At 46.6% G+C, this 26425-nt stretch overlaps 3 protein-coding genes across 5 annotated transcripts; all 3 read left to right on the forward strand.

Moving 5' to 3' along the window:
• Window positions 1-186: 186 nt before the first annotated feature.
• Window positions 187-6742, forward strand: doc2a (double C2-like domains, alpha). The gene is made up of 10 exons (XM_086134096.1): window positions 187-424; window positions 1489-1568; window positions 1896-1970; window positions 2170-2279; window positions 2477-2603; window positions 2723-2782; window positions 4853-5046; window positions 5591-5672; window positions 5950-6046; window positions 6606-6742. The coding sequence occupies exons 1-10, from the start codon at window positions 187-189 to the stop codon at window positions 6740-6742; spliced, it is 1200 nt and encodes a 399-aa protein (XP_085990222.1).
• Window positions 6743-8013: 1271 nt separating this feature from the next.
• rapgefl1 (Rap guanine nucleotide exchange factor (GEF)-like 1) lies at window positions 8014-18793 on the forward strand. 2 transcript variants are annotated; one of them, XR_015103289.1, is made up of 17 exons: window positions 8014-8413; window positions 9623-9846; window positions 12033-12111; window positions 12232-12427; window positions 12502-12599; window positions 12681-12793; window positions 13208-13375; window positions 13453-13550; window positions 13727-13849; window positions 13930-14108; window positions 14301-14391; window positions 16031-16081; window positions 16186-16273; window positions 16347-16411; window positions 16707-16761; window positions 16836-17108; window positions 17835-18793. XR_015103289.1 is itself a non-coding variant. In XM_086134072.1 (16 exons), exons 1-16 carry the CDS (start codon window positions 8178-8180, stop codon window positions 16958-16960), a joined length of 1989 nt encoding a protein of 662 aa, XP_085990198.1. In that variant the 5' UTR covers window positions 8014-8177; the 3' UTR covers window positions 16961-18793. The 2 variants fall into 2 exon arrangements, 1 of the variants encoding a protein (XP_085990198.1); XM_086134072.1 differs by having other exon boundaries at window positions 16836-18793.
• A 938-nt stretch (window positions 18794-19731) lies between these two features.
• On the forward strand, window positions 19732-21945 carry LOC147192985 (nucleoside diphosphate kinase B-like). 2 transcript variants are annotated; one of them, XM_086134119.1, is made up of 5 exons: window positions 19732-19862; window positions 20656-20774; window positions 20848-20949; window positions 21031-21143; window positions 21751-21945. In XM_086134119.1, exons 2-5 carry the CDS (start codon window positions 20658-20660, stop codon window positions 21866-21868), a joined length of 450 nt encoding a protein of 149 aa, XP_085990245.1. In that variant the 5' UTR covers window positions 19732-19862; window positions 20656-20657; the 3' UTR covers window positions 21869-21945. The 2 variants fall into 2 exon arrangements, with proteins under 2 accessions (XP_085990245.1, XP_085990246.1); XM_086134120.1 differs by having other exon boundaries at window positions 19808-19862; window positions 20653-20774.
• Window positions 21946-26425: the final 4480 nt, after the last annotated feature.

Raw genomic sequence — 26425 nt, forward strand, 5'->3', positions numbered from 1 at the left:
CTTGCTGATCAATAGATCGGCCAAACTTCATCTGAAATTTTCTTCATGTCCGTTTTGTTCTTTGTTTCACATCAATGTCGCATTTTAAATCAAGAATTGAATCAATCAATCAGCGAGGAGGCGGTTTGTTTTGGTGGAGAGGCGGTGGTCGTTGACAGACGGGCGTGGCATGCGTTTTCAGGCCGGATGAGTGCGAGGCGGACCAGGAAGAAGCTGAGCATCTCCATCCAAGAGCACATGGCTATTGATGTGTGCCCGGGCCCCATCCGACCCATCCGCCAAATCTCTGACTACTTCCCCCACCGTTCGTCCACCTCCCCAACACCCCCGTCAGGCCTCGGCCCCTCCGGGACGGGGTACGGCCATGGTGGCGGTGACGCCGACGCTTCAGTGGACGCCACTGGCTCGGACAGCGACGACTGCAGTGAGGCTTCCTGTCATTCTGCGCCTGGGTTCAAATTTGTAAGCTGCGTCCACCAAAGGCCGAATTGAAAGGCCGGTTTACGTCACGATGCGCTTCGATCGCACGCCGGCGTCCAAATTCAAGCTGTCTTCGAATCCGGGCCTTCAAATCTGGCCTTTGTTTCCATGGGGATGGGCCCTGAACAAAGGTCACTTCGACCTATACTTTTTTGGGTTGCTTACATTGCTCCGCTCTTCGTCTACGCAGTGCTTCTTCTGCCTTTCAATGTCCCTTCTACAAGCCAAGCACATTGCCGGCATCCTGCAGCAGTAAAGTTCGAGTCTTTCGCCCTGTCCAAATTGGCCATGGTTTCCGCACTCCACGGAGGCGAGATGAAGGACGCGGCCCACCAAGGTTCCTTGGGAGGACGCAGTATACGAATTAGGACACAGCTGTGCCTTAAGCACACTCACTATTCACTATGATCAATGTTGCAAATTGAAAAATAGGAGCATGTGAACACAAGTACAAAGGTGGGGAATCCATTTTCCAAAGGGGCCATGTGAGAAACTGTTGAAGGCCACGCTAACATGCTAATCTCGATTATGTGATTTATTAACTGACGATGCTCCGACATTACGAAACCAGTAACACTTCACCAGCCTGACAAATACTTTGCAGGTAGGAGCCATGTTGGCTGTGTGGAGGTACCTAAAGGTAAAACCAGATGAGCAGGATTTTATTTTTACTGGCGGGGTCAAAGAGAGGCTTAAAACATGGAGCTGAGAAAATTCTCTCTAAATATATTTTAGAGAATCAAATAAAACGCTGGAGAGGCTTAGTGGGGCTACACAGATTTTGAATGTGCCATAGAACAAGTTACTTTGGCAAAAGCTTTGTGCTAGATAGATGATAGTCGCTAGCAGATGGTACATGGTATAGCTTAGCACATAAACGCTAGCACATTTATGCTAGCACATGATGTCAATGTTCTCGCAAAGAACTTCACACTAATGTTTTGTGGAGTGTTGCAAGTGTAGGTTGTGTTTCTTTGTGTAAATGTGTGTGCGTGTGTGTGTGTGTAGCGGCATTGGGAACTCTGCAGTTTGAGCTGCGGTACGAGCAGGCGACCAGTCAGCTGCACTGCACTGTGATCAGAGCCAAGGTAAGACGCAAACAGAAAGTCCCTGCACTTAAATCATGTGACAGAAGGAATATAGTCATAATAATGAATTCATATTCATAGATATATTGCAAAAAATATTTTGATGGAATGAGAAATAAGTCTTTTTCTCAAGATAAATAAAAGGAAAAAAAATACTTTTTGTCAAGAAGAAAAGTGCTAAACATTTAAAAATAGTCCTATTTTTTTCACAGTTATATCATATTATATGACCAATATGCCAGATATCAAAGTCCATTTCTAGGGAGGTAAGATAAGAGGACACCATTTTTTGAGAAGCAGCCATTGACAGGACACTTTTCTCCACAGGGCCTGAAGCCGATGGACTTCAACGGCTTGGCGGACCCGTACGTCAAAGTTCATCTGCTGCCCGGCGCATGCAAGGTCAGATGGTAACCTGCCACAACTTCCTACAACACTGCTTGGCAAACTTTTTGACACCAAGCAGTGCCTACAAAAATACTGCCTCCAAATATTGGAGACACGCCCCTGTACCAAGATCCAAACCAAAACTAAAATGACTGTAGCCTGTGCTGTCGATGACGCTAATATGCTACGGATGTTAACAAAATGTGTCCATTAGGCCAATAAACTGAAGACAAAGACCATCCGCAACTCTCTGAACCCCGTGTGGAACGAGACGCTGACCTACGAGGGAATCACGCCGCAAGACATGAATAGGAAGATGCTCAGGTGGGTGCGCGTCTCCACCACTGTCGCAGACATTCCATGTCACAAACTACAATTTGAACTGATTGATGTACTGGACACAGAAGACTTCCACAATGTCAAACCCTGCCATTTTTTTCGTTAATTAAATCACTGGTGACCCCGCCCCCGCTCCCCACCCCCTCCCCACCCCTCTTCTCCTCTCACTGGGGCCCTCGCAGGCTGACAGTGTGCGACGAAGACAAGCTGACTCACAACGAGTTGATTGGGGAGTCACGGGTTTCTCTCAAAAGAGTCAAAGCGGACCACAACAACCATTTCCACACATGCCTGGAACATCCTCCGCCGGTACACTCAGGCACACTCATATACTCACGGAATCATTAACACACACACACACACACACACACAAACACAGAATTTCTCACTGTATGCGTATGTGTGTGTGTGTGTGTGTGTGTGTTCAGCTGCCGTCTCCGAGCACCATGGGTGAAGCTCTGCGAGGGATCTCCTGCTACTTGCGAGAGGTAAAAGCCAAACTTCAAGTGGTCAATTTTCAACGTGTACGATTTTTTTTGTTTGTTTTTTGAACTGGTCGATCTTGAGTGGCCAAACGTGGCTTGGTGTGGAGTTATAATAATAATAATAATAACGGATTTTATTTACAAGCGCCTTTCAAGACACCCAAGGACACTTTACAATAACAAAAAACACAAAACAATACGGGTTGAGCAGCGGCAGCCAAAACGCGCCAGCGTTCACTCTAAGGACTCAACCTGCTTCCTGCAACGTTTAACTTCCACCCAAAAACTCACCTCCACAAGTCTAGTGATCTCATACATGGCAGCCTTGAACACAGTTTCCATCACCCCGGAAAGTTGGGACTGGAAGGTTCCCAGTGGGTCTGTCATCACCCAGCTACTTGAAAAGTGAAGAGGATCTGGTGCAACAACTCACGCCTTGGAAAAATATTCTCGATTGCAGTTAGTGGAATTAGCAAACGTTTGCTTGATGTGTTTTAAAACAATTTCAATTGTTTGAAACTAATCATGACTTCCGTGCTGATGCATACGGTTATAATATTCGCGGTCGACCATGCAAAAAAAAAAAAAATCCCAACATAGCTTCAAAAGTCACCCCTTAATGTTTTTCTTCTGTCTTCCGGATACAAACACACGTACTTCCGAGTTTTTAACTACGGCAATGAAATTAGAACAAATTTAACAAAATTGCGTCACTGTTTAACCAAACCCCGTGAATCTCCTTCAAAAAATTGCGCTGTTGTGAATACGGTGACAGCATTACACATATAAACACAATAATCTCTGATTATGGAGGGCATATAAAAGGTACCAGTGGTCGACATTAGGAAAATCCTGATCAAAGTACAATTCGTCCTACGATCTTGAGGGCCGCGCATGCGCGTTTCTTGTCACAATAGACAACTGCAGCAGACGTGCGTCACACATTTTGCAGTTCCAACACGATTAGCGGAAACAGTTACGGGAGGACATGTTGACAACGGCAGTCACGCCATGCCATGTATTGACTAACCTTGTAAATGGTGTAAAAGTAGACCTGTAATTATAGGCGATTTGAATCCTGTGGCCCTCCTTGTCCACATGCAAAGGGCATATCAGTACCTCAGAGAGACTTTGAGGGTTCCAATGGGATGTCTCTGTGTCAACACGGAATGCAAAAGGGCCGCATGGATGGAGACAGAGCGTAGACATCCACATATCGTGGATGTCTACACGTGGACATCTATTGAGACAGAGCTGCAGACCTTCGGAAGTCACGTTTGGGAATTACAATGTTGGGATGCAGCGCCTCAGCCTGGTCTTATCTATTGCACTTCAAAAGAACGACTGTGCATGTCAAACATTTATAACTCATTCATTCCCAAAGACGTTTTTAAACGTCTTTTCAGACTTGGTCCAGAATTGGCTGGTACTGATTATTAAGAGTCACCGTTTTCAAAATTTCAGCATATAAATACGCATATAGCACACACACCACACACACACACACACACGTTTTTGTCTTCAAGGCAAGTAAGTCGTCATGTTCTGTTGTGTCTTTGTTTTGTTTGCAGCACCAGTTCGAGGAGAGGCCGTGGCTCTTCAGCGGTGCACTTTTTTGTCGTTACCGATCAAGCCTTGCCATGTATTGAACTGCCAAGCTGCGTAGCCACTGTCAGATTATTGACCTATGTTGCTGGTTGCTCAAGAGAAATTTTCAAGACATTCAAGACAGTTCATGTTTATATTTGCTTTCGTTTCGATAGTTTTCATGTTTAGTATTTGTGGATTTCTTGTTATTTTCGGATTTTGTGGAATACAAGTTTTGCCATTTTGCGCTGTGTATTTTTGGGAATCAAAATTGCCTTGCCGTTTGCAAGCGTTTTATGTTTTTTTTTTCATATTGGCTTTTCCTGGGTTTGCATCATCAGCGCTTTCTGTTTGGTGGTACTGTAGTACAGAGTAAAAATCAAAGGTGTTCTAAAGCAGCCCAATTGTCCAGTTCAGTCGTGTCGCTCTGTAAACGGCGGCCCTTTGGCGGTCGGTCCACTAACTTGACGGACGTCCTGTCCGCAGTGGGAGAACGAGCAGCTGCACAGTTTGGAGGAACGAGGCCGCCTTCTCCTTTCGCTACAATTCTTGCCTCCGGCCGATGACGAGCCGGATGACAGTGGCGGAGGTGGCGGCGAGGGTCTCTGCGTGGGCGTGAAGCGCTGTGCTCACCTGGCAGCCATGGACGTCAATGGCTTCTCCGATCCCTACGTCAAAATGTGACTTGAACACCCTATCTTACGTCAGGTTCAGGGTCTAGCTCACTGGCCTGGAGATGAGCTGGCGACCTGATGGCGACTCGAGTTGCACATTAGGAGACATCTAGGCGACGTCTCCTGGAGACTTTTGGGGTCGCAAGAGAGTGGCGGTAAATTCAAACGTTCCATTTTTTCTAAGTGTCCCTTTGGAGACGAATAAACTCAATTGTCCAGCAGATCTCGGCGATGTCTCAGGGATGTCATGGAGACTAATTCTGACTGTGACAGGGGAAATGTCTCAGAGACCTGCTGGAGACCAAAGAAACTGAGTAGACCTCGCGACGACATCTCCGTGAGGAATTGGTCTCAGTGAGATGGCGTCCTGGTGAGAACGCATGCAATATATTGGTCTCCTGAGTCACCACGACCTCTCCGCCAGTGAGATAGGGCCTTTTATTAAACACAATTAGCAGAGTGGCTAACGATGATGCGCCGAGATAATCATTCGCGAAGACAAGGCATCCCTTAATGAGCATTGTTGAGATGTTTGTGGTTCTTGCGACAGATACCTGAAGCCTGACATCCACAAGAAATCCAAACACAAAACTGCTGTGATGAAGAGGACACTCAACCCCGAATTTAACGAGGTACAGTGGTCCGACAAGTTCAAAGTGCAAAAATTGATCAACAACTAATCGATTACAGTATCAAATTAATCGGAAACTGTAACTAGAGGAATTGTTTGGGCACCTTGTTTAACTTGAAGTTGTCCAACTCCTTTGCGTTCTGCCTTTTAGCAGTAAATATTCTCCAATTTCTGTAGTCTACTGTGAAAGCAGACTGATTATCTTTGTGTGTTTCATTTGCGAATGAGCCAGTATTCGCTGTTGATTGTTTCCTAAAGTGCGCGCGTGTGCTACGCAGGAGTTCTTTTACGAGATGTCATTGTCAGAGCTGGCCAACAAGACCCTGGAGGTGACGGTGTGGGACTACGACTTGGGACGCTCCAATGACTTCATAGGTGGGATTATCATGACGCTGATGCTGGGTTAGCATGCTAAGAGGCTACATGCTAGCTCACAACAGGGCTGGTAAAACGGCATATAAGGACTACATTTCAGTTTTAGAAAAGACAGAAAGGCCAGCTCAATTCTAGATGAGGTAAAAACAAAACAAAAAAAACCCCTGAAATGGTGAAGTTGGGGAAACATTGAGTGGTTATAGTTAGTTTTGTAAATGGAAAATGTAGTTTCAGTTAGTTTTTGTTTTCCTAAAAAGCATTTTATTTTTTTAAGTGAAAATGTTTTTTTTTAAATTGTTACGTATTTTGTTAGTTTTCGTAAAGTAAAATAACCTTTCTTGTACCACAAAGCAAAAAATGAACAAAAAAAATCACGCAGGTGACTCCTCCCTAACCTCACAAATTGGGACACTCGCAAGTTAAGGTCGCATTTTACAAGAGGAGTTTCCTTCATGTAAATGCTCAGTGGGCCATGTGTACAGTAGGCGTCCCATGGGCCATATTTTGCCCACACGTGCCGAGACTAAACGCACGGGCGTCCGGTCCGCTTCCTGTCTAGGCGGCGTGTGTCTGGGTGCTCACTCCCTGGGGGACGCCCATCGCCACTGGACCGACTGCCTGAAGAACAAAGGCCAGCAGGTGGAGCGCTGGCACATCCTGACCAATCAGCTGCCCAAAACCGGCAACCACAACTAAAGATGTCACGATTTGACCGCAACACAGGAAGCAGCGGCTGAAGTGCACCATCGCAAAAAAAATAAATAATCACAGTTGGCGAGTCTTCGCTGCACCCCAAGCATGTGAGCACCACACATTCACAGACATGCTGCAAGAGAAAAAAAACGGGACCCTGTATCAGGTTTTGAGACTCCACATAAAATGTGTACTGTGCTATTTTTCATAGAACCACAAAAATATGAACCAGTTTATCAAGGCAGAAGCAGAAAGAGGCAAGCAAAAGGATAGTTGGTATTTTGAGGCTGACGGCATTGATCGAGCAACCTTTTTACTGACCGCACCCATGATTTTGGGTGACAGAGACTTTCCCTGCTTTGCTTTCTAGCCACACTTACATATTGAATTCTCAATATTGCTGAGTATTCTTAAAGACACACACACACAGACAGCGGTCTTGCTATATCACCATTCACCTTTTGCAGGTTCAGCGCATGGTGGTTTTTTTTTTTTCTGGTACTGTATATCCGCTACACAGTGGCATTTTGCAATGTTTTTTTTTCTAACGTAGTTTTTCTGCAGTCTCATGTAAAAAGCATGAGCCAGGAGGAGAGTAACACTTAATAAAGCAAACAAAAGTGTGAAGTGTAGCTGTCTAAAATGACTCTTACATGACACAACTGCGTTGCTACGGTAAAAAATCGTCAGCAAATTTAATAAAGCATATACCACCACCGGTGAGAAGAAATTGTAATCCATAACAGGTGGCTAGTAGAGAGTGAGGGAGGTTACAGACCAAACCTGGAACTGAATCATCACTACATTTTTGTTTGGGCATTTGCACAGTCACTTTGAAATAATATCCTGTTTTGGAGTATGAAAATTGAAACATGTTTTTGTCCGACTCCTCATTGAATAGATTTGTTTAGTTGCAATCCCCCTCCCCCTCATCAACACACAGAAATACATAAATAATACTCATATAAACGTTGGTGTTGTGAACGCGTGTTGCAGGCTTTGTCAAACGTTATGTGGAGGAAATGCTATGCTCGTAGTTCTGACACATCTGCTTAATGGGCCTATTTGCCACCTCCAATATGGTGGACGTGCTTCCGTCTGCCAGCCCGCTCGAAAACGGGTTCCATTTGTGTTTGACGTCAAGGGAGAGTGACGCGTCACGTTGGTGCCGCAACGTGACGTGACGTTCTTTCCGGCGCGCTCGACTGCAGCAGGCGGCGGGGGCGGGGCCGAACGTGCACTTGTCATCATAGCAGAGCTACGAGGGGGGCGTGCGGGGCTTTGGGGGCGGAGGCGTAGGCTGACGGAGGGAGGCTGCGGCATCCGACGGAGGACAAGCGTCGAGCGAGCGAAAGACGAACGTCTGCGATGTAGAAGCGCTGCCTGCCTTCCCCCCCATCCCGTCCTGTCCTTCTTGACCCCCCCGCCCGTCTCCACCATGCCGGCGGGGATGAAGCCGCTCGAGAAGTTCCTCAAGAAGCAGACGAGCGCGCTCAGCCGAGCCGGAGGAGGAGGAGGTGGAGGACCGGGAGCCGGACCGGGAGGCGGTGGAGGAGGACCGGACAAGGCCGGTGGCGGCTTCGCCGCGTCGCGGCGGAGGGCCAGCCTGTCCCGCGTCGTCCCCTTCTTCAGGGAGCCCTCCCCGGAGGGGGGGCAACCCCGCGAGGTGTTCAGGTAGGCGGCGGGGGCGTGCGTGAGAGCGTGCTTGCGCGGGCCGCTGTTTGAAGGAGAAAGGAGGGAGGGTGCTGCGGGGGCCGCGGTCGTTACGCAACGCACGGTGGACAATGACGTCACGAACATCCTTTGGATCAGCAACCTGCTGATCCACATTTGAAATGCTTGCGTTGACACGATGGAAGCAGAAATTTATGGTGCCTCTCTGACAGCTGAAGGCCTGTTTATGAAATCGCACCGTGTCCAAAAAAATCCTTCGGTTCCTTGAAACTTGCAATATGAATTGAAGCAATTATGACGAGGATTATCGTCCTGCACCTTTATGAAATCCATGCGAATGTAACCCATTGACAGATATATATATATATATATATATATATATATATATATACACACACACACACACACACACACATGCACACACACACACATGCACGCACACACAAAATGTCCTGGACTTAAGCTGAAAATGCACTATGATTCAATATGACGCCACTTTCGAGGAACATCTTTGAAAACTAACATTAAGCTATGAACTTCCATGTTCCAATTAAGTCCATTCACTGACTTTTGGTCAGTGCAGTACAGGATTAAGTCATGCACATGTGAATGTTTCACCGTGTAAAAGGTTCATATCTGATAGTGTGAGTCCACTTTTGGCCACCCTGTAGAATACTGTACAGGGCTGGAGCTACTGCTGGCCAGTCTGCGGCCTCTCCATGTCACGGGTGAGATTTTGATAAACGTGATTCTGTTGTGGACATAATTAGCTCCGCCTTATTGCCATTTGCACACGCTCTCACTGTGCTGAGGCATTTGGATGCTCTCGCACCGCTTGTTCAGATTGGGGCTGGAATCCTTCTTGAGAACCGTTCCGGTTCCGTTTGTCTGTGTTCGTTCACGTACGATTATTATCAGATAGATATCTATAATACACATATAGTCACGCCTCCGTGTCGGATGTCAATTATGACGGATCTAAGACAAAACTAATTTCATGACAGGATTTATTTTGCAAAGTAATGTTTTCCAAGAAACCCATTTCACGCAAGACAAACCTCACGTTTCAACCACCAAAACCAAATGACATCAAAAGTATCGACACTGAACGGACAAATGTACTTAGTCGCTGAGAACGTTGATGCGGTGCAATTGTTGTGATGTGCTTAACCTTTGACCCTTGTATCCCGCCTCCTCCCCTTCCCCCAGCCCCGACAGCGAAGAGGCCCCCCCCTGGCCGCCGGCCGGTGCTTCGCTCAACGGAACGGCCGGCGGTGACGCGCGCAGCCCATCCTTGTCCGGTGACGAGCAGAGCTCTGAAGCCAGCCCGGCGGCTGATAGCGGCGGCGTCTCCGTTCACGCCGACACGCCCCAAAACCTGATGCTCGCCGTGCTGGACAGCGTGGCGGGAAAACGCTTCGTCAATTGCACAGGTGACAAACACGTTTGATTGACAGTGACGACTGGGGCGGACCGTCATTTATCGCAACGCCCGAACCAAACCCTTCCTCCAAAAATGCAGAATTAAAATCAAGAAATCGTATAATGCCCCTTTGTGGAAAGCGTGAAGGGGTATTGCAAATTTGTACTTATTTGTGGATTATTGGGGGGAGGGGGGAGTAAACCGAGTTATTCGCTGAAAAACTCAAACTTAAAACCCGTAACTGACACCACCCCGTAAGGCGGATTAGACTGTAATATAATGCCACTAGATGGCAGCAAATGAGTAGCGTTGTCTAAATGAAAATCCTCAACTCACTTTAGCATCACGATGCCAACCAGAGTAATTTCGCCATCCCTCGTCATGTCACGCTCCATTTTTTGTGGTGTCACTGCATCGCCGATTTTTAACTCATTCACTCCCAATGACGTTTTTAAACGTCTTTTCAGACTTGGTCTAGAATTGGCTGGTACTGAATGAGTTAAATGGCACTTATCTAATTTAATATGGCATATGTTCGACTATACTTCAGAGATTTTGCGGCGATTCATTTTCGACTTCCGAATCAACAAGCGCCAGTCAGGAGGAAAGTGCGCGCAACAGACGGAGAATGTCCAAAATTTAGGATGATTTCACCTTTGAAAAGAATAAAGACTGCAAAGACAAGTGACTTTTTATAGCTGCACTCAAGTAAACATCGTTAGCTAGCGTCTGCTAGCCTACAACCAATTGATTGGCTGAACAAACTGAACCCCGCCAGAATGCTACAAATACGCTCCAGAGTATTTTTTAAAAACAACGACTCACACAGTCATTCCTCCTCACAGGAATTAATATCAGAAAGAGAAGAAGTCGTTCGGCTAACCTAAAAACTTGTTGAGGCGTGTGCGCTTACATAATCACTGCACTTAACACTGAACAATGTGTTGTGTTTGTAAAAGGAATGCGCGCGCGCTCGGGCAGACACACGCACAGTCTAAGATGGTTGGTGAGTGGGAAGGTGTGTGTGTGTGTGTGGTTGTTTTCCAACATGCCGGCTAGACGTCCTCCTGATGTCTGATTGTATGCCTAAAATGTGTACACTTACACACATCATTCAATAATCATGGGAAGCAGTTGGCTTCAAATAATCGTCACGTGATGCGATGAAACACACATCACGCAGAGTGTGGTCATGTCATTTCCTCTGCATCCTCTTACTGTCTCCATGGCAACCATTTACAAAGGAGTAGGAGGGGGGGGGGGCTCTTTTATGACACACCCACTGCAGCACCTTTGGCTCCCACATAAGCAAGCGCACGTGCAGACACCGTTTTTTCGGACACGTTTTGAATTTATTTTCGTTTGAAAGTGTGTTGGCGCGTGTGTCCGTGGATGCGCGTTTCCTCCCAAAACTTCGAAGTGTCATTCATATAATTCATCAGATTTATTCCAAGTCATTTGGGAAACGAAAGCAAAAAAAAAAAAAAAAAAAGATGAACGAGGAGATGGTAAGGCCAACATGTTTGTTGGACTTTTTTCATCAGTTTTAGAAGAAAAAAAAAAGTCTTCTTTTATTCCAGTGCAGCATCGCCTTGAGATACAAGCTCAACTTAGCTCAAGGCCAAAAAGCAGTGCAAAACGCCACTGACATGCAAATGGTCAGCATGGATAGGTGCCGTTTGAGAAGCAATGCCTAATTGAACACAAAGGTTGTGCAAAATGTACACCTGATATAAGAGTACTCATGGGCATAGAGATATTATTTATCCTCTGCATGGAACAACTAATGGGAAGGTGTCGGCGTTCCGTCTTATTGGATCTCAGCGCAGCCGATCCATGCTTTAGTGCACTTGATTATTGTAACGCTGCTTTTACCGGACTCCCTCAAAAGAGCACCAAAAAGCGGCAGCTCATTCAGAACGCTGCAACTCGGCTTCTGACCGCATCGAAGAGATCAGAACACATGACTCCGCTCCGAAAGCCTTTACAGTCAGCTATAGAATTGTTTGGAAATTCTGCTACTGGTCAATAAATCACAAACTTGTTTGGGTCCTCAATTAGTGGAGCCCGAAATTCAAAGTAAACATGGTGACGCTGCTTTGCTATTTATATATTTCAGTTGGATTTTGGCTCGCCTCATTGTGATATTGTTTTTTTATTTTGCCCAAAATCTGATGATTTTGTCCGTGCCTTTAGAGACGTTGCTGGATGACTTCATGTTGACTCATCCCATCTTCCTGACGGCCGACGCCTTCCAGCAAGTTCTACTGCAGCAGTATCCTCCTGCACACACGCCTGCACACGAGGCGCCGAGCCGACGCGCAACGCGACACGTCTGAACGCTCACCGAGGAATTTTGTTGTGGCTTTCTGCTTTCCTTGACATCGCGGTTCAGATTCTGTCTGCCTGCTGGGGAGGGGCCGGGAGCGGAGGGGGAGGAGCCGGGAGAGGGCGGCGGGGGTCAGCCGTACGGGGAGGCGGAGCTGGCGCCGGATGGCGTCGGCAGGAAGCGGGCTGTGCTTAGCGTAGCGTTTCGCTACCTGGACACGTACCGAGAACTCCTGCAGGAGGAAGGAGACAAATTCCCCAAGGTGACCTCACAACGACACGACAACTACACGCCTTGACCAACAACCAATGACCGCGCTTGTTTTTGTGCGTGCAGGAGTTGTACGTGTGTGCGCTTCAGGAGCTGAGTCGACATCCTGACCTGGTCGACGACGTCGTCAAACTGGAACGCTGGACGCAAATCTTACATTGCTCGTACGTGCTCACGCACAGACACACATGCAGACATGCACAGATGATGAGCGGTCTGACGTGTGTGTGTGTGTGCGTGCTCAGATGCAGCGAGGAGAAGGAAAGCCGCAGGAAGCAGGTGCGACCGCTTTTCCGCCATTTCCGGCGAATCGACGCCTGCCTGCAGCCCAGGGAGGCGTTCAGGGGCTCGGACGAGAGTACGACATTGCCACGCTTGTCAGTGGTGGGGAGGCTTGGGACATATGCTGGTTTGAGTTCAGGCAACTAGCATGTCTGCACAATTACACAAAGCGTCAAGGAGGGATGATCACAACAAAGCAGCAAAAAAACGTTGCCACATTCATCCTCCCAATCAATAAAAATCACGAGAAATGACAAAAACGATGTAATTGGTTCAAGAAACAGTCCCTTTGCTAATCTAGTTGGGCCAGCGATCGTGGTTTCAAAGGCGCTGGGGAGACTAGACTGACATGAAATCTGATGGGACCCCCCCCCCAAAAAAAAAACCTTTATAAACTTAAAACTTAGAGCAGATCGTCCCTGCCCGCTTACCACCGACGCTCCTAATCTAGCGTGCTAATGCGCACGCTAAGCTAACGGCCCCTCCGCAGTTTTCTGCAGGGTTTACACTCCCGACCACTCGTACGTGACCATCCGCAGCCGGCTGTCGTGCCGCGTGGACGACATCCTGGCGTTGGTGCGAGAGAAGCTGCAGTACAGCGACGAGCGGCCGCTCCTTCCCGGCAAACTCATCCTGGTCGCCGTCACGTCGGCCGGAGGTTGGTCCGCCTGCTTACGCCACGTGCCGCCGAAACGCAGTCGCCCGACTTACAAGCGTGCTCTCGTGTGCCCGTAGAGAAGGCGGTGTTCCGGCCAAGCGATGAAGCCGTTTTCACCACGCTGGGGGTCAACACGCATTTGTTCACCTGCCAACCCTCCGAGCTCGACTCCCTGGTCAGTAGCCGCTATTATTTTACACCAACAAAATATCACTGAACATTCAGCTGTGAATGTTTTTGTGCCTTTCAAAGGCAGGCGTCTCCTTGTGCGAGGACATTCGGGTGTTGCCGGGCTATTTCCTGCCAATATATTTTTTCACACTTTTGAGATCACTCCCTGTCCCGTGTCAGCTCCCTCTTCCCGAGGAGATCCACTGGACGCCCGGAGACAGCAAACTTCACGACATGTCGGCCGAGGAAGTGGCCAACCAGCTGGTGGCTTTTGATTGGGAGCTCTTCAGCTGCGTGCACGAGGTAGGGCGCAAACCAGATCGCGGCACCGTTTCGCGTCCTTTGACGTCAGGTTTAACTTGCGGCGCCCCCTCCCCGCGCAGGTGGAGTTTGTGTGTTACGTGTTCCACGGCGAACAGTCCCGCTGGCGCCCCCTCAACCTGGAGCTGGTACTGCAGCGCTGCAGCGAGGTGCAGCATTGGGTCGCCACGGAGACGCTGCAATGCCACTCGCTGCCCAAACGCGTTCAGCTGCTCAGAAAGTTCATCAAGATTGCCGCGCTGTGAGACAAAAACGGCAACGTCGATCCGTCTGCGTCTTTGCATCCATCTTTTCGTCCATCCAGCCATCTCTCTGGCCATCCATCTGTCCTTCCGTCCGTCTCTGTCCCCGTCGCACTTAGCGGGCTTCTTTGGCGGAGTCCCGTCATTGACGAGCCCGTGAATAGACTTATCCTGCCACGTGTGTGTTTCAGCTGCAAACAACAGCAGGACCTTCTGTCCTTTCTGGCCGTGCTCCTGGGCTTGGACAACCCGGCGCTCAGCAGACTGAGACTCACCTGGGAGGTAACATGCGTTGACGCAACACACGCACACACATGACACATGTACTGTACGTACAGTCGCAAGGCAAAGTCTGCCAACCGTTTGGCTCATAAAATAATAATTACAGTGTCACCAACTGCTATGGTCCTTCCACTGCAAAGGAAACCCCTCCATCCATCCATTATCCGAAGCACTTATTCAGCCAATCGCAGGGCACACATAGACGAGACCCAGTGTGACTTGATGGTGGCCAGATGTTGGCAAGTGTGCTACTGCTTGCCATCTAGGTGTTGACATCTGAAGCACACTCGTATCTCAAATATTGCTCGTATCTTAAGCCAAAAATATGTCGGTTCGTATTATAACAATTTGGAAGTCGAGCCACTTGTATCTCAAGGCGCCGTTTCTCAATAAGCCTTGATGGTCATCAGTACTCACGTCAACAGATTGTCTCAAAATGGAGAAAAGTCAGCATGTTGCTCCTCTCCCTAAGACTTTCCATCCTAAAACATTCACCAAGAATGGATGTCCCACCCGGTTACCATGGGGGAAGCCCCCCCCCCCCCCCCGCAAAAAAACACAAAACAAAACATATGACAACAGGTTTGACGTTCGCAAAAGAGCAACTGGAGGTTTCACACGGCAACTATTGAGCGGACGCATCAAACCAAAGTTGAACAAAAATAGGCTCAGCACACCACCATTAAAGCCTTCTCCAACCGGGAAGTCTGGCGGAAGGGCATCATGGTTTGGATTTGCTGCCTCAGGGCCTGGACACACTGTTGTCACTGACAGAGAAATTCATTTTCAAATGTATCGAGACATTTTTCCAGGAGAACCAATGAGTGACGGCCACACGAAGGACAAAAGTCGCTCAACAATCAAACCTTCTAAAGTGGCCCTGATCAGTATCCTGATCTCAACCTCACTGAGATGCTGCGGCATGGATTCACAACAGACATCCCAGCAATATCGCCGATTGGTTGACTCAGTTCAACGGTTCAGATATTTTTTTTCCGCAATGCGACATGTATGGCAGTCGCCACTCCATCGCAGATAAGGGTCATGTTCCAGACCACCCCTGCAGAATGGGACATCCGCAATATAGAAATATCCTTTTCAAAGGCTTCCTAGGCCTTTTTTTCAACAGCATTCACAGCACTTCATTTTTTAACATATTGTGAGAGCAAGAGCAGCATTTCAGACAAACAAACTTATTTTTTTACAAACTAACAAACTGAAATAATCATCTGAAGATATACTTCAATAATAATGCCCACAGATGCTTTCTGTATGTATAAAAAGTAGGATGGAAGAGAATTTCACATTTAATCATCTTCAGCAAAACCTAGGCTGAGCTCAATATTGTACCTCCCGTTTTCAAGATTCTTCAGTCAAATTTACATTGTATTGTATTGTAAATTTACATAGGGTCAAACAAAATAGCATGCCACCATCTAGTGGCTGACGGTGGAATTGCACTCAAAATTAACAAAGCAGAACAAATGCCCCCCACCAAAATTTGCAAAAGAGCAGGATGGCAAAACTGGAACTGGCGATGTTTGGGGGGGGGGGGGGGGGGTGGCGGGTCTCACTGTATAGTGTGAACATTCTGGTGTTGAGTGAAGAAACATATTAACAAACATGTTTTGTGTGTCAGGGTCTTCCTGGAAAATTCCGGAAACAGTTTCAACAGTTTGAAAGCATCACTGTAAGATTTCTTATTTTTTTGTGGGGGGCACTGCAAAACCCCCCATGTTCATTGAATAATCCAATTTTTGCTATTTTGAAATTTGGATGTTTTGTCACCATCAGGATCCTTCCCGAAACCACAAGTCATACAGGGACCTGATCACCAGTCTCACGCCGCCGCTCATCCCCTTCACGCCTCTACTGCTCAAAGGCACGTTGCACACACGCACTGGCACACACGCACGCATCAACTCCAAATAACGCGGCGTTTGGGTTTTTTGCAGATTTGACTTTTCTTCACGAGAGTTGTAAAACCTTTCACGGCCAACTTGTCAACTTTGACAAAATGGTAAGAAAGTGTCCCTCAAGGCTCAATTTTAGGCCCATTTCCTTTGAACATCTACTCACCTCCACCTAATTTATAAAGGACAAAAAAAACAAAAAACTGCAGAACAGCCACTGAGAACAAAGCGCTGCACACAGATCTAAACAATGGAAAAATAAAAGTCAAACTAAAACAAAACAAAGCACGAAAACGGGTGCAGAGTTTTATGCTGCAATTCCCATCCATACAAAGGTCTATGTGTAGAAATCAAGTTTTGGGTGATTGTTTGATCGATCGATTGATTGATGCTTTTGTACAGCACAAAGTGGCTGACATGGTGCGAAGCATCCGCAGATACCGCAGTGGACAACTGGGTAAATGCACGCACGCATGCACAGGCACACACATGTACACAGGGAGCTAACAGTACGCTTGTTCCTGCCAACAGTCATGGATACGGAGACGTCGCCGTCCCATTTGCAGACGAAAGCGTACGTGAGGCAGCTGCACGTCATCGACAACCAGAACCTGCTCTTCGACTTGTCCTGCAAACTGGAGCCCAGAGACGGGTAGACGCTACTTCCCCCACCACAAACACGTGAAGGGGACACGCCAAGCGGACACGTTAGGAAGCACGCAAAGACAAAGACGACGCATGGGAAGACGTGGAGACTGGCCCCACCTCCTCAACCCTCATTTTCTTCCTCTCCAGCCAATCGGAGTAAGCTTGGCTGCCATCTTGCCTCCTTCCTGTCAACAGGGAAACTTGCATTTTTGGCCTTGCCCACAAACAGCGAACAACACTCTTGGCTTCCTTTCTTCACCTCCTTGCCGTATTTCCTTCCTCACTTTTTTCTATATTTCCTGCTCCTTTTCAATTCCTTCCCCTCACTTGTTTTACATCCGTCGCTTCCTTTACTTCCCTTCCTTACTTCCTTCTTCACTTCCTTTCCTCAGATCTTGACTTCCTTAGATGCTTTCTTCACTTCCTAATCTCAATTCTACTTTTCAGGTTCTTTCCTTACCGTTCTTTCCTCTCTCCTCACGTCCTGATTTCACTTCAATTCCTTTCCTTACTTGCCTTCCTCTCTTCCTTCCCTCGTTTCCTTTCCCTGGCTTCCGTGTGACGTGAGCGGACGCCTCCACCCAGGAAAAAAGTTTCGGCTATTTTCTGGTGAAGCACTTTGATGACCCTCAGGGCTGCGAGGTTTTGTTTACTACTTCTTCTATTGTCGTGCAATGACCTCATCATTATTATGATTCTTACTATTGTTGTTATTATTATTATTATTGGTGTTGTTTTTGTTTTTTTAGTTGTTGTGCACAACAATATTTTTGACAAGCAAAATCTGGATTGGCTGACTGACATGTTTAGCAGAAGCAAATGTGTTTTGAGTCCCAAAGCGAGGTTTAAGCTGGACTATTTTTTATTTTTATTTTTTTGAAGGACTGGCAAGGCACAAAGGCTCCGACTTCCAGGACTGGCGAGTTGTCCTCCGGACGCTTTTATTAGCAACGTGACAAGATTTCCCCCCAAATGACAGTCGGTCAAAATGCAGAGTCCGTCCGCTTCGATGGTGCCATGTGTGGTTGGATTGACCACATCAACAAAAATCACATGACACCTTACTGAGAAAGGGAGTTTTTCTTTTGTTGAGGGGTGGTGGTGGGGATTTTTGGGGGAATGTTTTTCGAGTTGATCAACTGTGGGTCAAACTCAATTGAGTTGAGGGGCCATGTTCACCCCGATTTGATCTCAAGTTAGTCCTGCAGACCAGCATTTGTCAACTAATAAGCTAGAAATTATAGCTCTTTTGTTATGATCCGTTTGCAAATCGTATCAGCAATCGTGCATTTCTTCAGAAAAACGCAAACAATATTATCAATAAGTGTTTTGAGTTGCACCGGCAATTTAAGATCAAAATGGATCTAGGTACAGGATGGACTTATTTATTAAGTCTCTTATGATGTAAATCATCTCAAATGTCTGCAGCCATCTGGAAATGTTATCCCCGAGATGAAGACCACTTGTCACGTTGCTACTTTTATCACTCAGGCGGGGACGTTTGTGTAAATAGCTGCAGTGTAAATAGACGCAGAATCTATTTTACGGTAAAAAGCTTCCAGCTTGTTTTCGTTTTGCCGCTGGCTTTGTGTCGATTCGACATAGCGGCAGGGAGCTAGCTAGCCGCGTTAACAGCGAGGGCGGCCATCTTGTTTCAAGACCACAGCGGGCTAGCTCACAAGATAGTCTGCTAGCGAAGGACGTCAGAACGTTGACGCTTGAATTTGAAAGTGGGATATTTTTCAAACTGGATTATTTGTAATGTGACTTTTCTGCACTTAAAAATCGTGTCATGTTCCCTCCTCCAGCTGCAAAAATAAAAGCTGACGTGCGACCGTTAATCATGTCTACACTTTCTGAAGTAGCCGCAAGTTGCAGATTTTGCACTCTATTACTATTGATTGGCCGAATGTTCATTTTTGTCTGTATTTTCCCAAATATTGATGACCAACCAGTTCATTTTTTTTATCGCTATAGAGCAGGGGCGTCAAACTCATTTTTGACGCGGGCCACTTTGAAGTTACGTATTCCCTCGGAGGGCCGTTAAGACAGTGAAACCGAATAAATGTTTAATCATCACATCACATTATTACAAAAAAAAAAAGATGGCTAGTTTTGAAATCACTGAAGTGTTTGTTCAATGATTGCTCAAGTGAGTGTTATCGGGGTAACAGAATTATTGCAAAATGTCAGCATTATTTATTACGTATGTCAATTAAAGGTTTCGGTACATATTTCAGCAAGGATCATGGAAGTTGACACAGATGATTTGCTTTCACGGGCCACATAAAATGATGTGGTGGGCCGGATCTGGCCCCCGGGCCTTGACTTTGACACCTGTGCTATGTAGCCTGATCTTGGCAGGCGACCAGTCCATTGTTTGTCTGTATGTTCCCCAACATCAAGCTGTGTCCAGTTCACGGTGTACTACACCTCGTGGCCAAAAGTGGTAAATATGCGGGGTATGAGAGTACATACACACCCACACATGGGTATGGCGTGTGGATCTCAACATGCACATTTTGCGCTTGTCTCCAGAGATGTTTCAATGCCTTTTCAAAAGGGAAGCTCAAATTAGGCTGAGTCGGCGAACGGTCGCGTGGGTGTCGCATGCTTTCCCATTTGGACCACATGAAGGCTCAGAGTTTATTTGGATTGGGGGGCACAGTCAGCAGCGTTGTCACCCAATCCTACTAATTAAGCTTCGCTGGCTGTTTCCACGGAGACCAATCAAGTCGAGTCAGCGGTGTTTCCTGTCATCGGGACACGCGTCCAATCGGAAAGCTCGGATCACTGACCCATCCCCCCCTAGCTGGGGCCCCCACCCTCGGCCTTTAAAAGTTTTTGCACGCTGCCCATCGTCCCGGCTGAGCTCTCGACTGCCAAACCCCACCGACGAGCTGCTTCAAGGTAATGCGCATTCTTCCTCTTTGTTGTTTTTCTTTTTTCTTTTGTTGGTTTGTCTTGCTTTGGTTGTCAAGGTCAGACATTACCAGGTGAAAAAAAATCAAATTGAATCACACAAAAGGTGACGCATGACCTTTGTGTTTTCATCCTCCTCCATGCAAACAGCACGCTAAACGCTGACCTTGCAAGTTTCGGACTGATGGGCGTCATTTGCACTTCACATTGATGTGAATGATCACATGAATGGGTCACCGAGGGCGGGGTTAAGTGTCCGATCATGTCAGCTGTCACTTCTCCCCCTCGTCACATGATCCACAAGCAGCTGATGCTAAAGTTAGCATCAAGGAGGGAGGGGCTCATGATGGTATGTTATATGCAGCGGCGGCCGGGTGATGTGTGCGTGTGTGCCCGTGCGTCTTTCTTCTCACACACAATGGGTGACAATCCAAAATCCTGTCGGGGCCAGTTTCAAAAACAGATTGGAGGGGACAAAAAAAAAGCTCCTCAATATATGTCACTGATTGACAAAAGTCCTCTACAACGTTTTCTTTTACTTTGAATATTTTTTTTCCTTCACTTACTTTCCTCATTTCCAAATCTCATATTTTCTACACTATAGACACAGATGAACAACAGACCGGTCGCCGCGAGCCAAAGTCATATTTGGACTTCAAACATGCACACCTCACACAGACTCAAACCCGAACGTCAGAACTGTTAAGGCAGACTTGATATTCACTGAGGTGTGCAAAACACATGATGAGCATGATGATGTTCTGCGCGCGGCCCAAAGCAGACATGGAGCGAACATTCATCGCAGTGAAGCCGGACGGCATCCAACGAGGCCTGTGTGGCGATATCATCAAGCGTTTCGAGCAGAGAGGTTTCCGATTAGTCGCATGCAAGATGATACAGGTAAGCTGGGCTGCGCATGCCGCGATATCCCGCTACCGCATTTCTTCGTCATTGCAGCGCGTTTATCCGACAGGCGTCCGAAGAGCACATGAAGACGCACTACGCCGACCTGAAGGAGACGCCCTTCTATGGTGGACTGTGCAAGTACATGGCGTCCGGACCCATCCTTGCCATGGTAACATACCGACTCTGCGTCACGCGAGCTAGCTTTCGGCGCGGAAAACCGTTCGCGCGGTGATGGCGATCTCTTGTGCAGGTGTGGGAAGGGCGGAGCATCGTCAAATTGGCACGAATGATGCTGGGGGAAACCAACCCGGCCGAGTCTAAACCCGGAAGCATTCGAGGAGACCTGTGCATCGACATTGGCAGGTGCGTCCTTGACGGCCTTGCGAAGCGTGCCGCTAGCGACACGTCATCGCTGTCGGTGACTAGCATTCGCGTTAATCACGCTGGTGATAAATGGTCATCCAGCTAGGTGATTAGCTTCCAGTGTGACTCATCGTTCAGTTTAGTGACTAGCATCCATTCTTAGGACGGTGCTAATGAGATGACTTGTCATCCAGATGGGTACCGAGCATCAGTTCGAACCACACTACTAATGACTCGTCATCCAGGCTGGTGACTAGCACCTGTGCTATCAACCAATGCTAAAGAGTGGTTAGACGGCTAAGGGATTAGTATTTCTGCCAACAACACTACTAATGACTAGTCATCACTTTTAGTGTTTAGCATCCACGCTAATAACACTGTCCAGTGTCCACATTAATGACTTACATTCATGCTAACCACACGGCTAACATCTTATCATCTGGATCAGTGATCAGCACCTATGCTAACGATACAGTAAATGACCAATTGATGGGCTAGGGGTTTGCATGCTAACAACACTGCGAATGGCCGCTCATCAGGATGGAGAACTAGCATCCGAGCTAATGTGTTATTTGGGTGTTTTGGGTTTTTTTCCTCGCCCCCCCAGGAACGTGATCCACGGCAGCGACACAGTCGAAAACGCAAAGCGTGAGATCGATTTGTGGTTCAAGGCTGTCGAGATGCTGGACTATGCTCCCTGTGCGCAGGCCTGGCTTTACGAGTGAAATGCCGTTGCACTTAATGGTGATAGAAAGCAGTCATCAATAAAGCCTCGTGTGATCGGCCACACTCTGACTTTCAATTTGGGTGGGTGTTTAACTTGACTTGGCCATGCATCTTTTTTTTTCTTTTAATAAATTTTACTTAAACAAAGCATACAGAACATTTAGGGAGGAAAAAATCTATTATAGAAATGGTATAATACCAAATTTTTAAAAAACAGCAGGGAAATTACAATAGGAATAAAAACCAAATAAAATAAAGATTAAATACTAACAAAGATATAGTGTAAGACACTGGTGTCCAAACTATGGCAGGGGGTCCATTTGTGGCCCGCAATCCTTTTTTTTGGTCACACGGTTCGACATGGTTAAAAAGGTCAAAGTGGACAGAATGGGAAGGGAGGTCGTCAGAAAAATTGATGCCATTACTACGAATGAATTTGTTTATACACTGTAGAACTTTTGTCTATATTCAAAGATACAAATAAACCATTGATGATCAAAAAATAATATCTTCAAAACACTGCAGTGAATAAAGAATTCAGTTTTAGAGGCAAAAATATTTTCTTCCACTATGTTCTCTATTGCTGATTTATGAAGACATCACATTAATAATCCTCAAGTAACTACCTGCATTTGAAAAATGGTCAGTTTACTACAGCTTGGTCTTTTTTTTGGTTCTGAATGTGGAGATGGGATTCCGTTAAGTGCCAAACGGTACCACTCTCTGTGATAGACGGCTTTTAACCACCCCAAAACCTTGGAAAAAAACTATTTGCCTTAACACCTTTAACAGAAAACTGCTGAAATTAACCTGACAATTCAAACAACAGTAATTGCCTTTGAAGAATTGAAAAGTGCTCCTTTCATCCTTCCATTTTTCTGTATGCGGCCCTCAAACAAAAAAATTTGGACACCCCTTGCTGTAAACAAATATTTGGCTTGGCATCAGCTTTGTATCCGTGGTATGAATTCTGTAAATCCGCTGAAATACTCCCCAAAAGTGACATACATAATAAATCTACTGGTTACAAAAATACTGCATCGAGCAAAATGCTATCCCGAGTTAACAAAGCCCAGCATCAAATCCTTCCTCACAATTGAGGGACAATCAACAATTCAGCAAGAGTCGGCAATAAAAAACGCTTGCACTTACTTTTCCAGGACTTAACTTTCGGGTCCAGGGGCCCACTCGGCAGAGTTACAGATCACGTGATTGATTGACTGCGTTGCGTGACGTTACGTCACGTGGGAAAAAATCTAAATACTCATCAAAACAACCAAAGTGCTGCCATAAAGTAACAAACAAAAATTCTCCATCTAAACCAGCGCAACCCACCTGCCGCAATCAAGCCGACACGATCACGTGACACAAACAAATAATTGGCCACCAGGGGGCACCATTGCTTCTTTTTGCAATTTGGATCATGTAAACCACGGCCTCCAGCGCTCCTCAAATTATATTTTAAAACTTCAGTCGACACCGCACGAACATTTGCATGTTCATGGATTTGTTTCTCGATTTTTTTAAACGTGTGTTTAATCTATTTTATTTTATTTTTACTGAATCAAAGGGCCACTCAGAGTGTGTCCCAGTGGGTCTCCAGCCAGATGCCCATCCCTGCCATAATTTGTCTAAAAACTGTGCTTTGTGGGCTTTCTCGAGTGCTGACCTGGGCAAAATACTAGCTTCCTTCATTCATGCTCAGTTTTAAACCCAACCCAAAGCCCCTCCAGCCCTATTTGGGTGGCCGGGCTTTACCCCCCCCCCCCCCCCCACTGCGACTTAACCTATGCTTGGGGCGCTGGTACACCATTGCTATTTATCCCACACTTTTTTGACACCCCTGCACACATACATACAGTATATACTGTATATGCGCATACAGAAACACACATAGGCACATGTAAAGACAAGTATATGATGTGCAAGCACACATTTGAGCCGCATGCACACATGAATACAAATGTGCACACATCCAAACACAACTGGATACACACGCCAGGTTACATTGTCAGCGCTCAGTTGAACACTTTGATTACCTAACACTTTGCTTATTCAGGTTGTTGCAACATGACCGCAACACACCCACTCACCCGCACACGCAAACCGCAAACAAGTGCATTTGTGGGTGTGTGTTTCCTAAAATGACTGAAGCAGGTTTGCTTGCCCCCCCACACACATATACACCCATGACAATGGCACACCTCGATCATCGCACATTCCTCAAAACAAGTTTGATTCTGACTCGGGCGGGCGGGGTCACCTCGGACGGATTGTCCGTCAATCACACGACACGCACCCGTTAACACACAAAGTAACATTTAAATCTTTATTTATGATTGATAAGAAGTCAAGTTTGGGCTGTGAAAGGAAGATCAAAGATTTAAACACGCAATCATGTTCCTGGAGGGCAAACCGCACACGCCACCGTGCCATAAGGCCAATTATGTCGCAAAACAGATAAAAATGTTTACGTCGGTGATATTTATTTATTGTTTGTTCATCCAATGAGGAGGACGAGGGCGTGGCTTTCTTTTAGCTTCACAAAGCACAAAATGACTTTTCGTCACCATTTGTATTGACCACATTCATTCATTTCGTTTCACTCATTCAATCTTTTCTCTTTCCATTTCTCTTCTTCAAAGGTGAAAACAGACTACGGCAAAAAAAGCTCAAATTGAACACAGTCAAGTGTGACAGGGCGGTGCAAAATCAGATTTCAAGACAATAAAGTTGAAAAATGTACAATGCAAAAGAGGAAGGAGTGCGAAAAAAAAAAAGCTTAAAGAGAAAGGATGATTGACAGGTTACTTGCAAGCGTCCACACCCGCAACAAGAATTCTTCATGTAGGTGTCTTTATGTGTTCATGCATTTATATGTGCACACTAATGTGTGTGTGTGTGTGTGTGTGTGGCTCTGTGTGTCCGCAGCGACAACGGATCGGATATAAAGTGCAGAGTTTGCAGCTTGAGTTTTAGCAACGACAACGCTTTGCGCATGTGCCTCACACTTTTGTTGAAGGGAGCAAAAGTCATGGGACAAATGGCTGCTCAGCTGTTGAATGAACAGGTGTCTGTTCATCCCTCAAGTGTGCCCTATACATTTGGAAAACGGTCAATATGAGCATCAAAGAGTGATGAAACCCATCAATCGGAAGAAACGTATAACAAGCCCACCAGAAGAAAACCCGCAAGAGCACCGACAGTGACCAAAGAATTCTTGCCTGGGTCCTCAACCGAGTCTGCAATGGAAGAATGCTGACATCATACTCAGTCTTTAGTGAGGCAAAAAATGGTGCCTCTAAAATCTCATTAAAAACTGTTAAAAAATAAAAACATGAATGAAAATGACAAAATGAAAAAAAAATAGAACAAAAGAAAAAAGGGCGGCCCGGTAGTCCAGTGGTTAGCACGTCGGCTTCACAGTGCAGAGGTACCGGGTTCGATTCCAGCTCCGGCCTCCCTGTGTGGAGTTTGCATGTTCTCCCCGGGCCTGCGTGGGTTTTCTCCGGGTGCTCCGGTTTCCTCCCACATTCCAAAAACATGCATGGCAGGCTGATTGGACGCTCTAAATTGTCCCTAGGTGTGAATGTGAGCGTGGATGGTTGTTCGTCTCTGTGTGCCCTGCGATTGGCTGGCAACCGATTCAGGGTGTCCCCCGCCTACTGCCCGAAGACAGCTGGGATAGGCTCCAGCACCCCCCGTGACCCTAGTGAGGATCAAGCGGTTCGGAAAATGGATGGATGGATGGACAAAAGAAAAAAAAAGCTCTTGCTACTCGTGTCTGTGTGTCATGCACTCTGAAATCCGAAAGCCCTGCGCAGGTGCAGCCAAGACGCACACTATCAAATGGAAATATATCCTATTGGAAATCACTTTCCAATTTACAATCAATTTACGATATAGGTTAGTGCTTTTCATATTCTTTAGGCCAGCGGAGAAGGCCTTGCAGGTCCTGACTGTACGCCACCGGTCATCCTGACAAGAACAACATGTCAGTGTTTGTTGTTGAACTTGCTTTTTTTTTTTTTTTTTTTTTGCCCACGGGGGGATATTCAAAAGTTGTGTTATCAGGTTACAGGGGGTGCATGAAAGGGTTAAAAGTTGACCTGGCAGCACCTTGCGTGGCAGCGGCCGACCATCGGGGTATGAACGTGTGCGTGAATGGTTTTGATAAAGTGCTTTTTGAAAAGCACTTTATCATAAGGTGTAGTTCAAGGGTCACCAGCTCTGCTCCTTGAGGACTGATCTTGGTGACCCCTGGAAGCTCCCTGCAAGTGCCGTCCATTGACACACTTACCGGCTTGGGTATGTATACTGTCAACACATATTCAGGACATACATTTACTTGAAGTCAGACCACTGGTGGGAGGATTGGTGGGGGGGTCAGCTAACTCCGGTGCCATTCCGAATATGAATGACATTCCAACAAGGTCAACTTCTGAAATCTGAAATGAAAAAATGTCTTCTGCATCAACCTGACAGATGTTTGGAAGATTTGGGGGCTTCTTCAATTGGTTATCAGATAAGAGCGAAAAAAAACCCCCCCAACAGAA

Source organism: Hippocampus guttulatus, chromosome 16 (genome assembly GCF_054856545.1).
Source record: "Hippocampus guttulatus isolate MCC_2025c chromosome 16, RoL_Hgut_1.0, whole genome shotgun sequence".
Lineage (NCBI taxonomy): Eukaryota > Metazoa > Chordata > Actinopteri > Syngnathiformes > Syngnathidae > Hippocampus > Hippocampus guttulatus.

What these genes read in the sequence shown, in the direction of transcription:
- rapgefl1 (XM_086134072.1), top strand. Translation starts at nt 8,178, where the DNA reads ATGCCGGCGGGGATGAAGCCGCTCGAGAAGTTCCTCAAGAAGCAGACG. An exon ending in GACTGAGACTCACCTGGGAG is followed by an intron (nt 14,392 to 16,030) that starts GTAACATGCGTT and finishes TTTGTGTGTCAG; the next exon opens with GGTCTTCCTGGAAAATTCCG. An exon ending in TTGTCAACTTTGACAAAATG is followed by an intron (nt 16,412 to 16,706) that starts GTAAGAAAGTGT and finishes GCTTTTGTACAG; the next exon opens with CACAAAGTGGCTGACATGGT.
- LOC147192985 (XM_086134119.1), top strand. Translation starts at nt 20,658, where the DNA reads ATGGAGCGAACATTCATCGCAGTGAAGCCGGACGGCATCCAACGAGGC. An exon ending in TCGCATGCAAGATGATACAG is followed by an intron (nt 20,775 to 20,847) that starts GTAAGCTGGGCT and finishes TTTATCCGACAG; the next exon opens with GCGTCCGAAGAGCACATGAA. An exon ending in CTGTGCATCGACATTGGCAG is followed by an intron (nt 21,144 to 21,750) that starts GTGCGTCCTTGA and finishes TCGCCCCCCCAG; the next exon opens with GAACGTGATCCACGGCAGCG.
- doc2a (XM_086134096.1), top strand. Translation starts at nt 187, where the DNA reads ATGAGTGCGAGGCGGACCAGGAAGAAGCTGAGCATCTCCATCCAAGAG. An exon ending in CTCGGACAGCGACGACTGCA is followed by an intron (nt 425 to 1,488) that starts GTGAGGCTTCCT and finishes GTGTGTGTGTAG; the next exon opens with CGGCATTGGGAACTCTGCAG. An exon ending in ACGCTCCAATGACTTCATAG is followed by an intron (nt 6,047 to 6,605) that starts GTGGGATTATCA and finishes CTTCCTGTCTAG; the next exon opens with GCGGCGTGTGTCTGGGTGCT.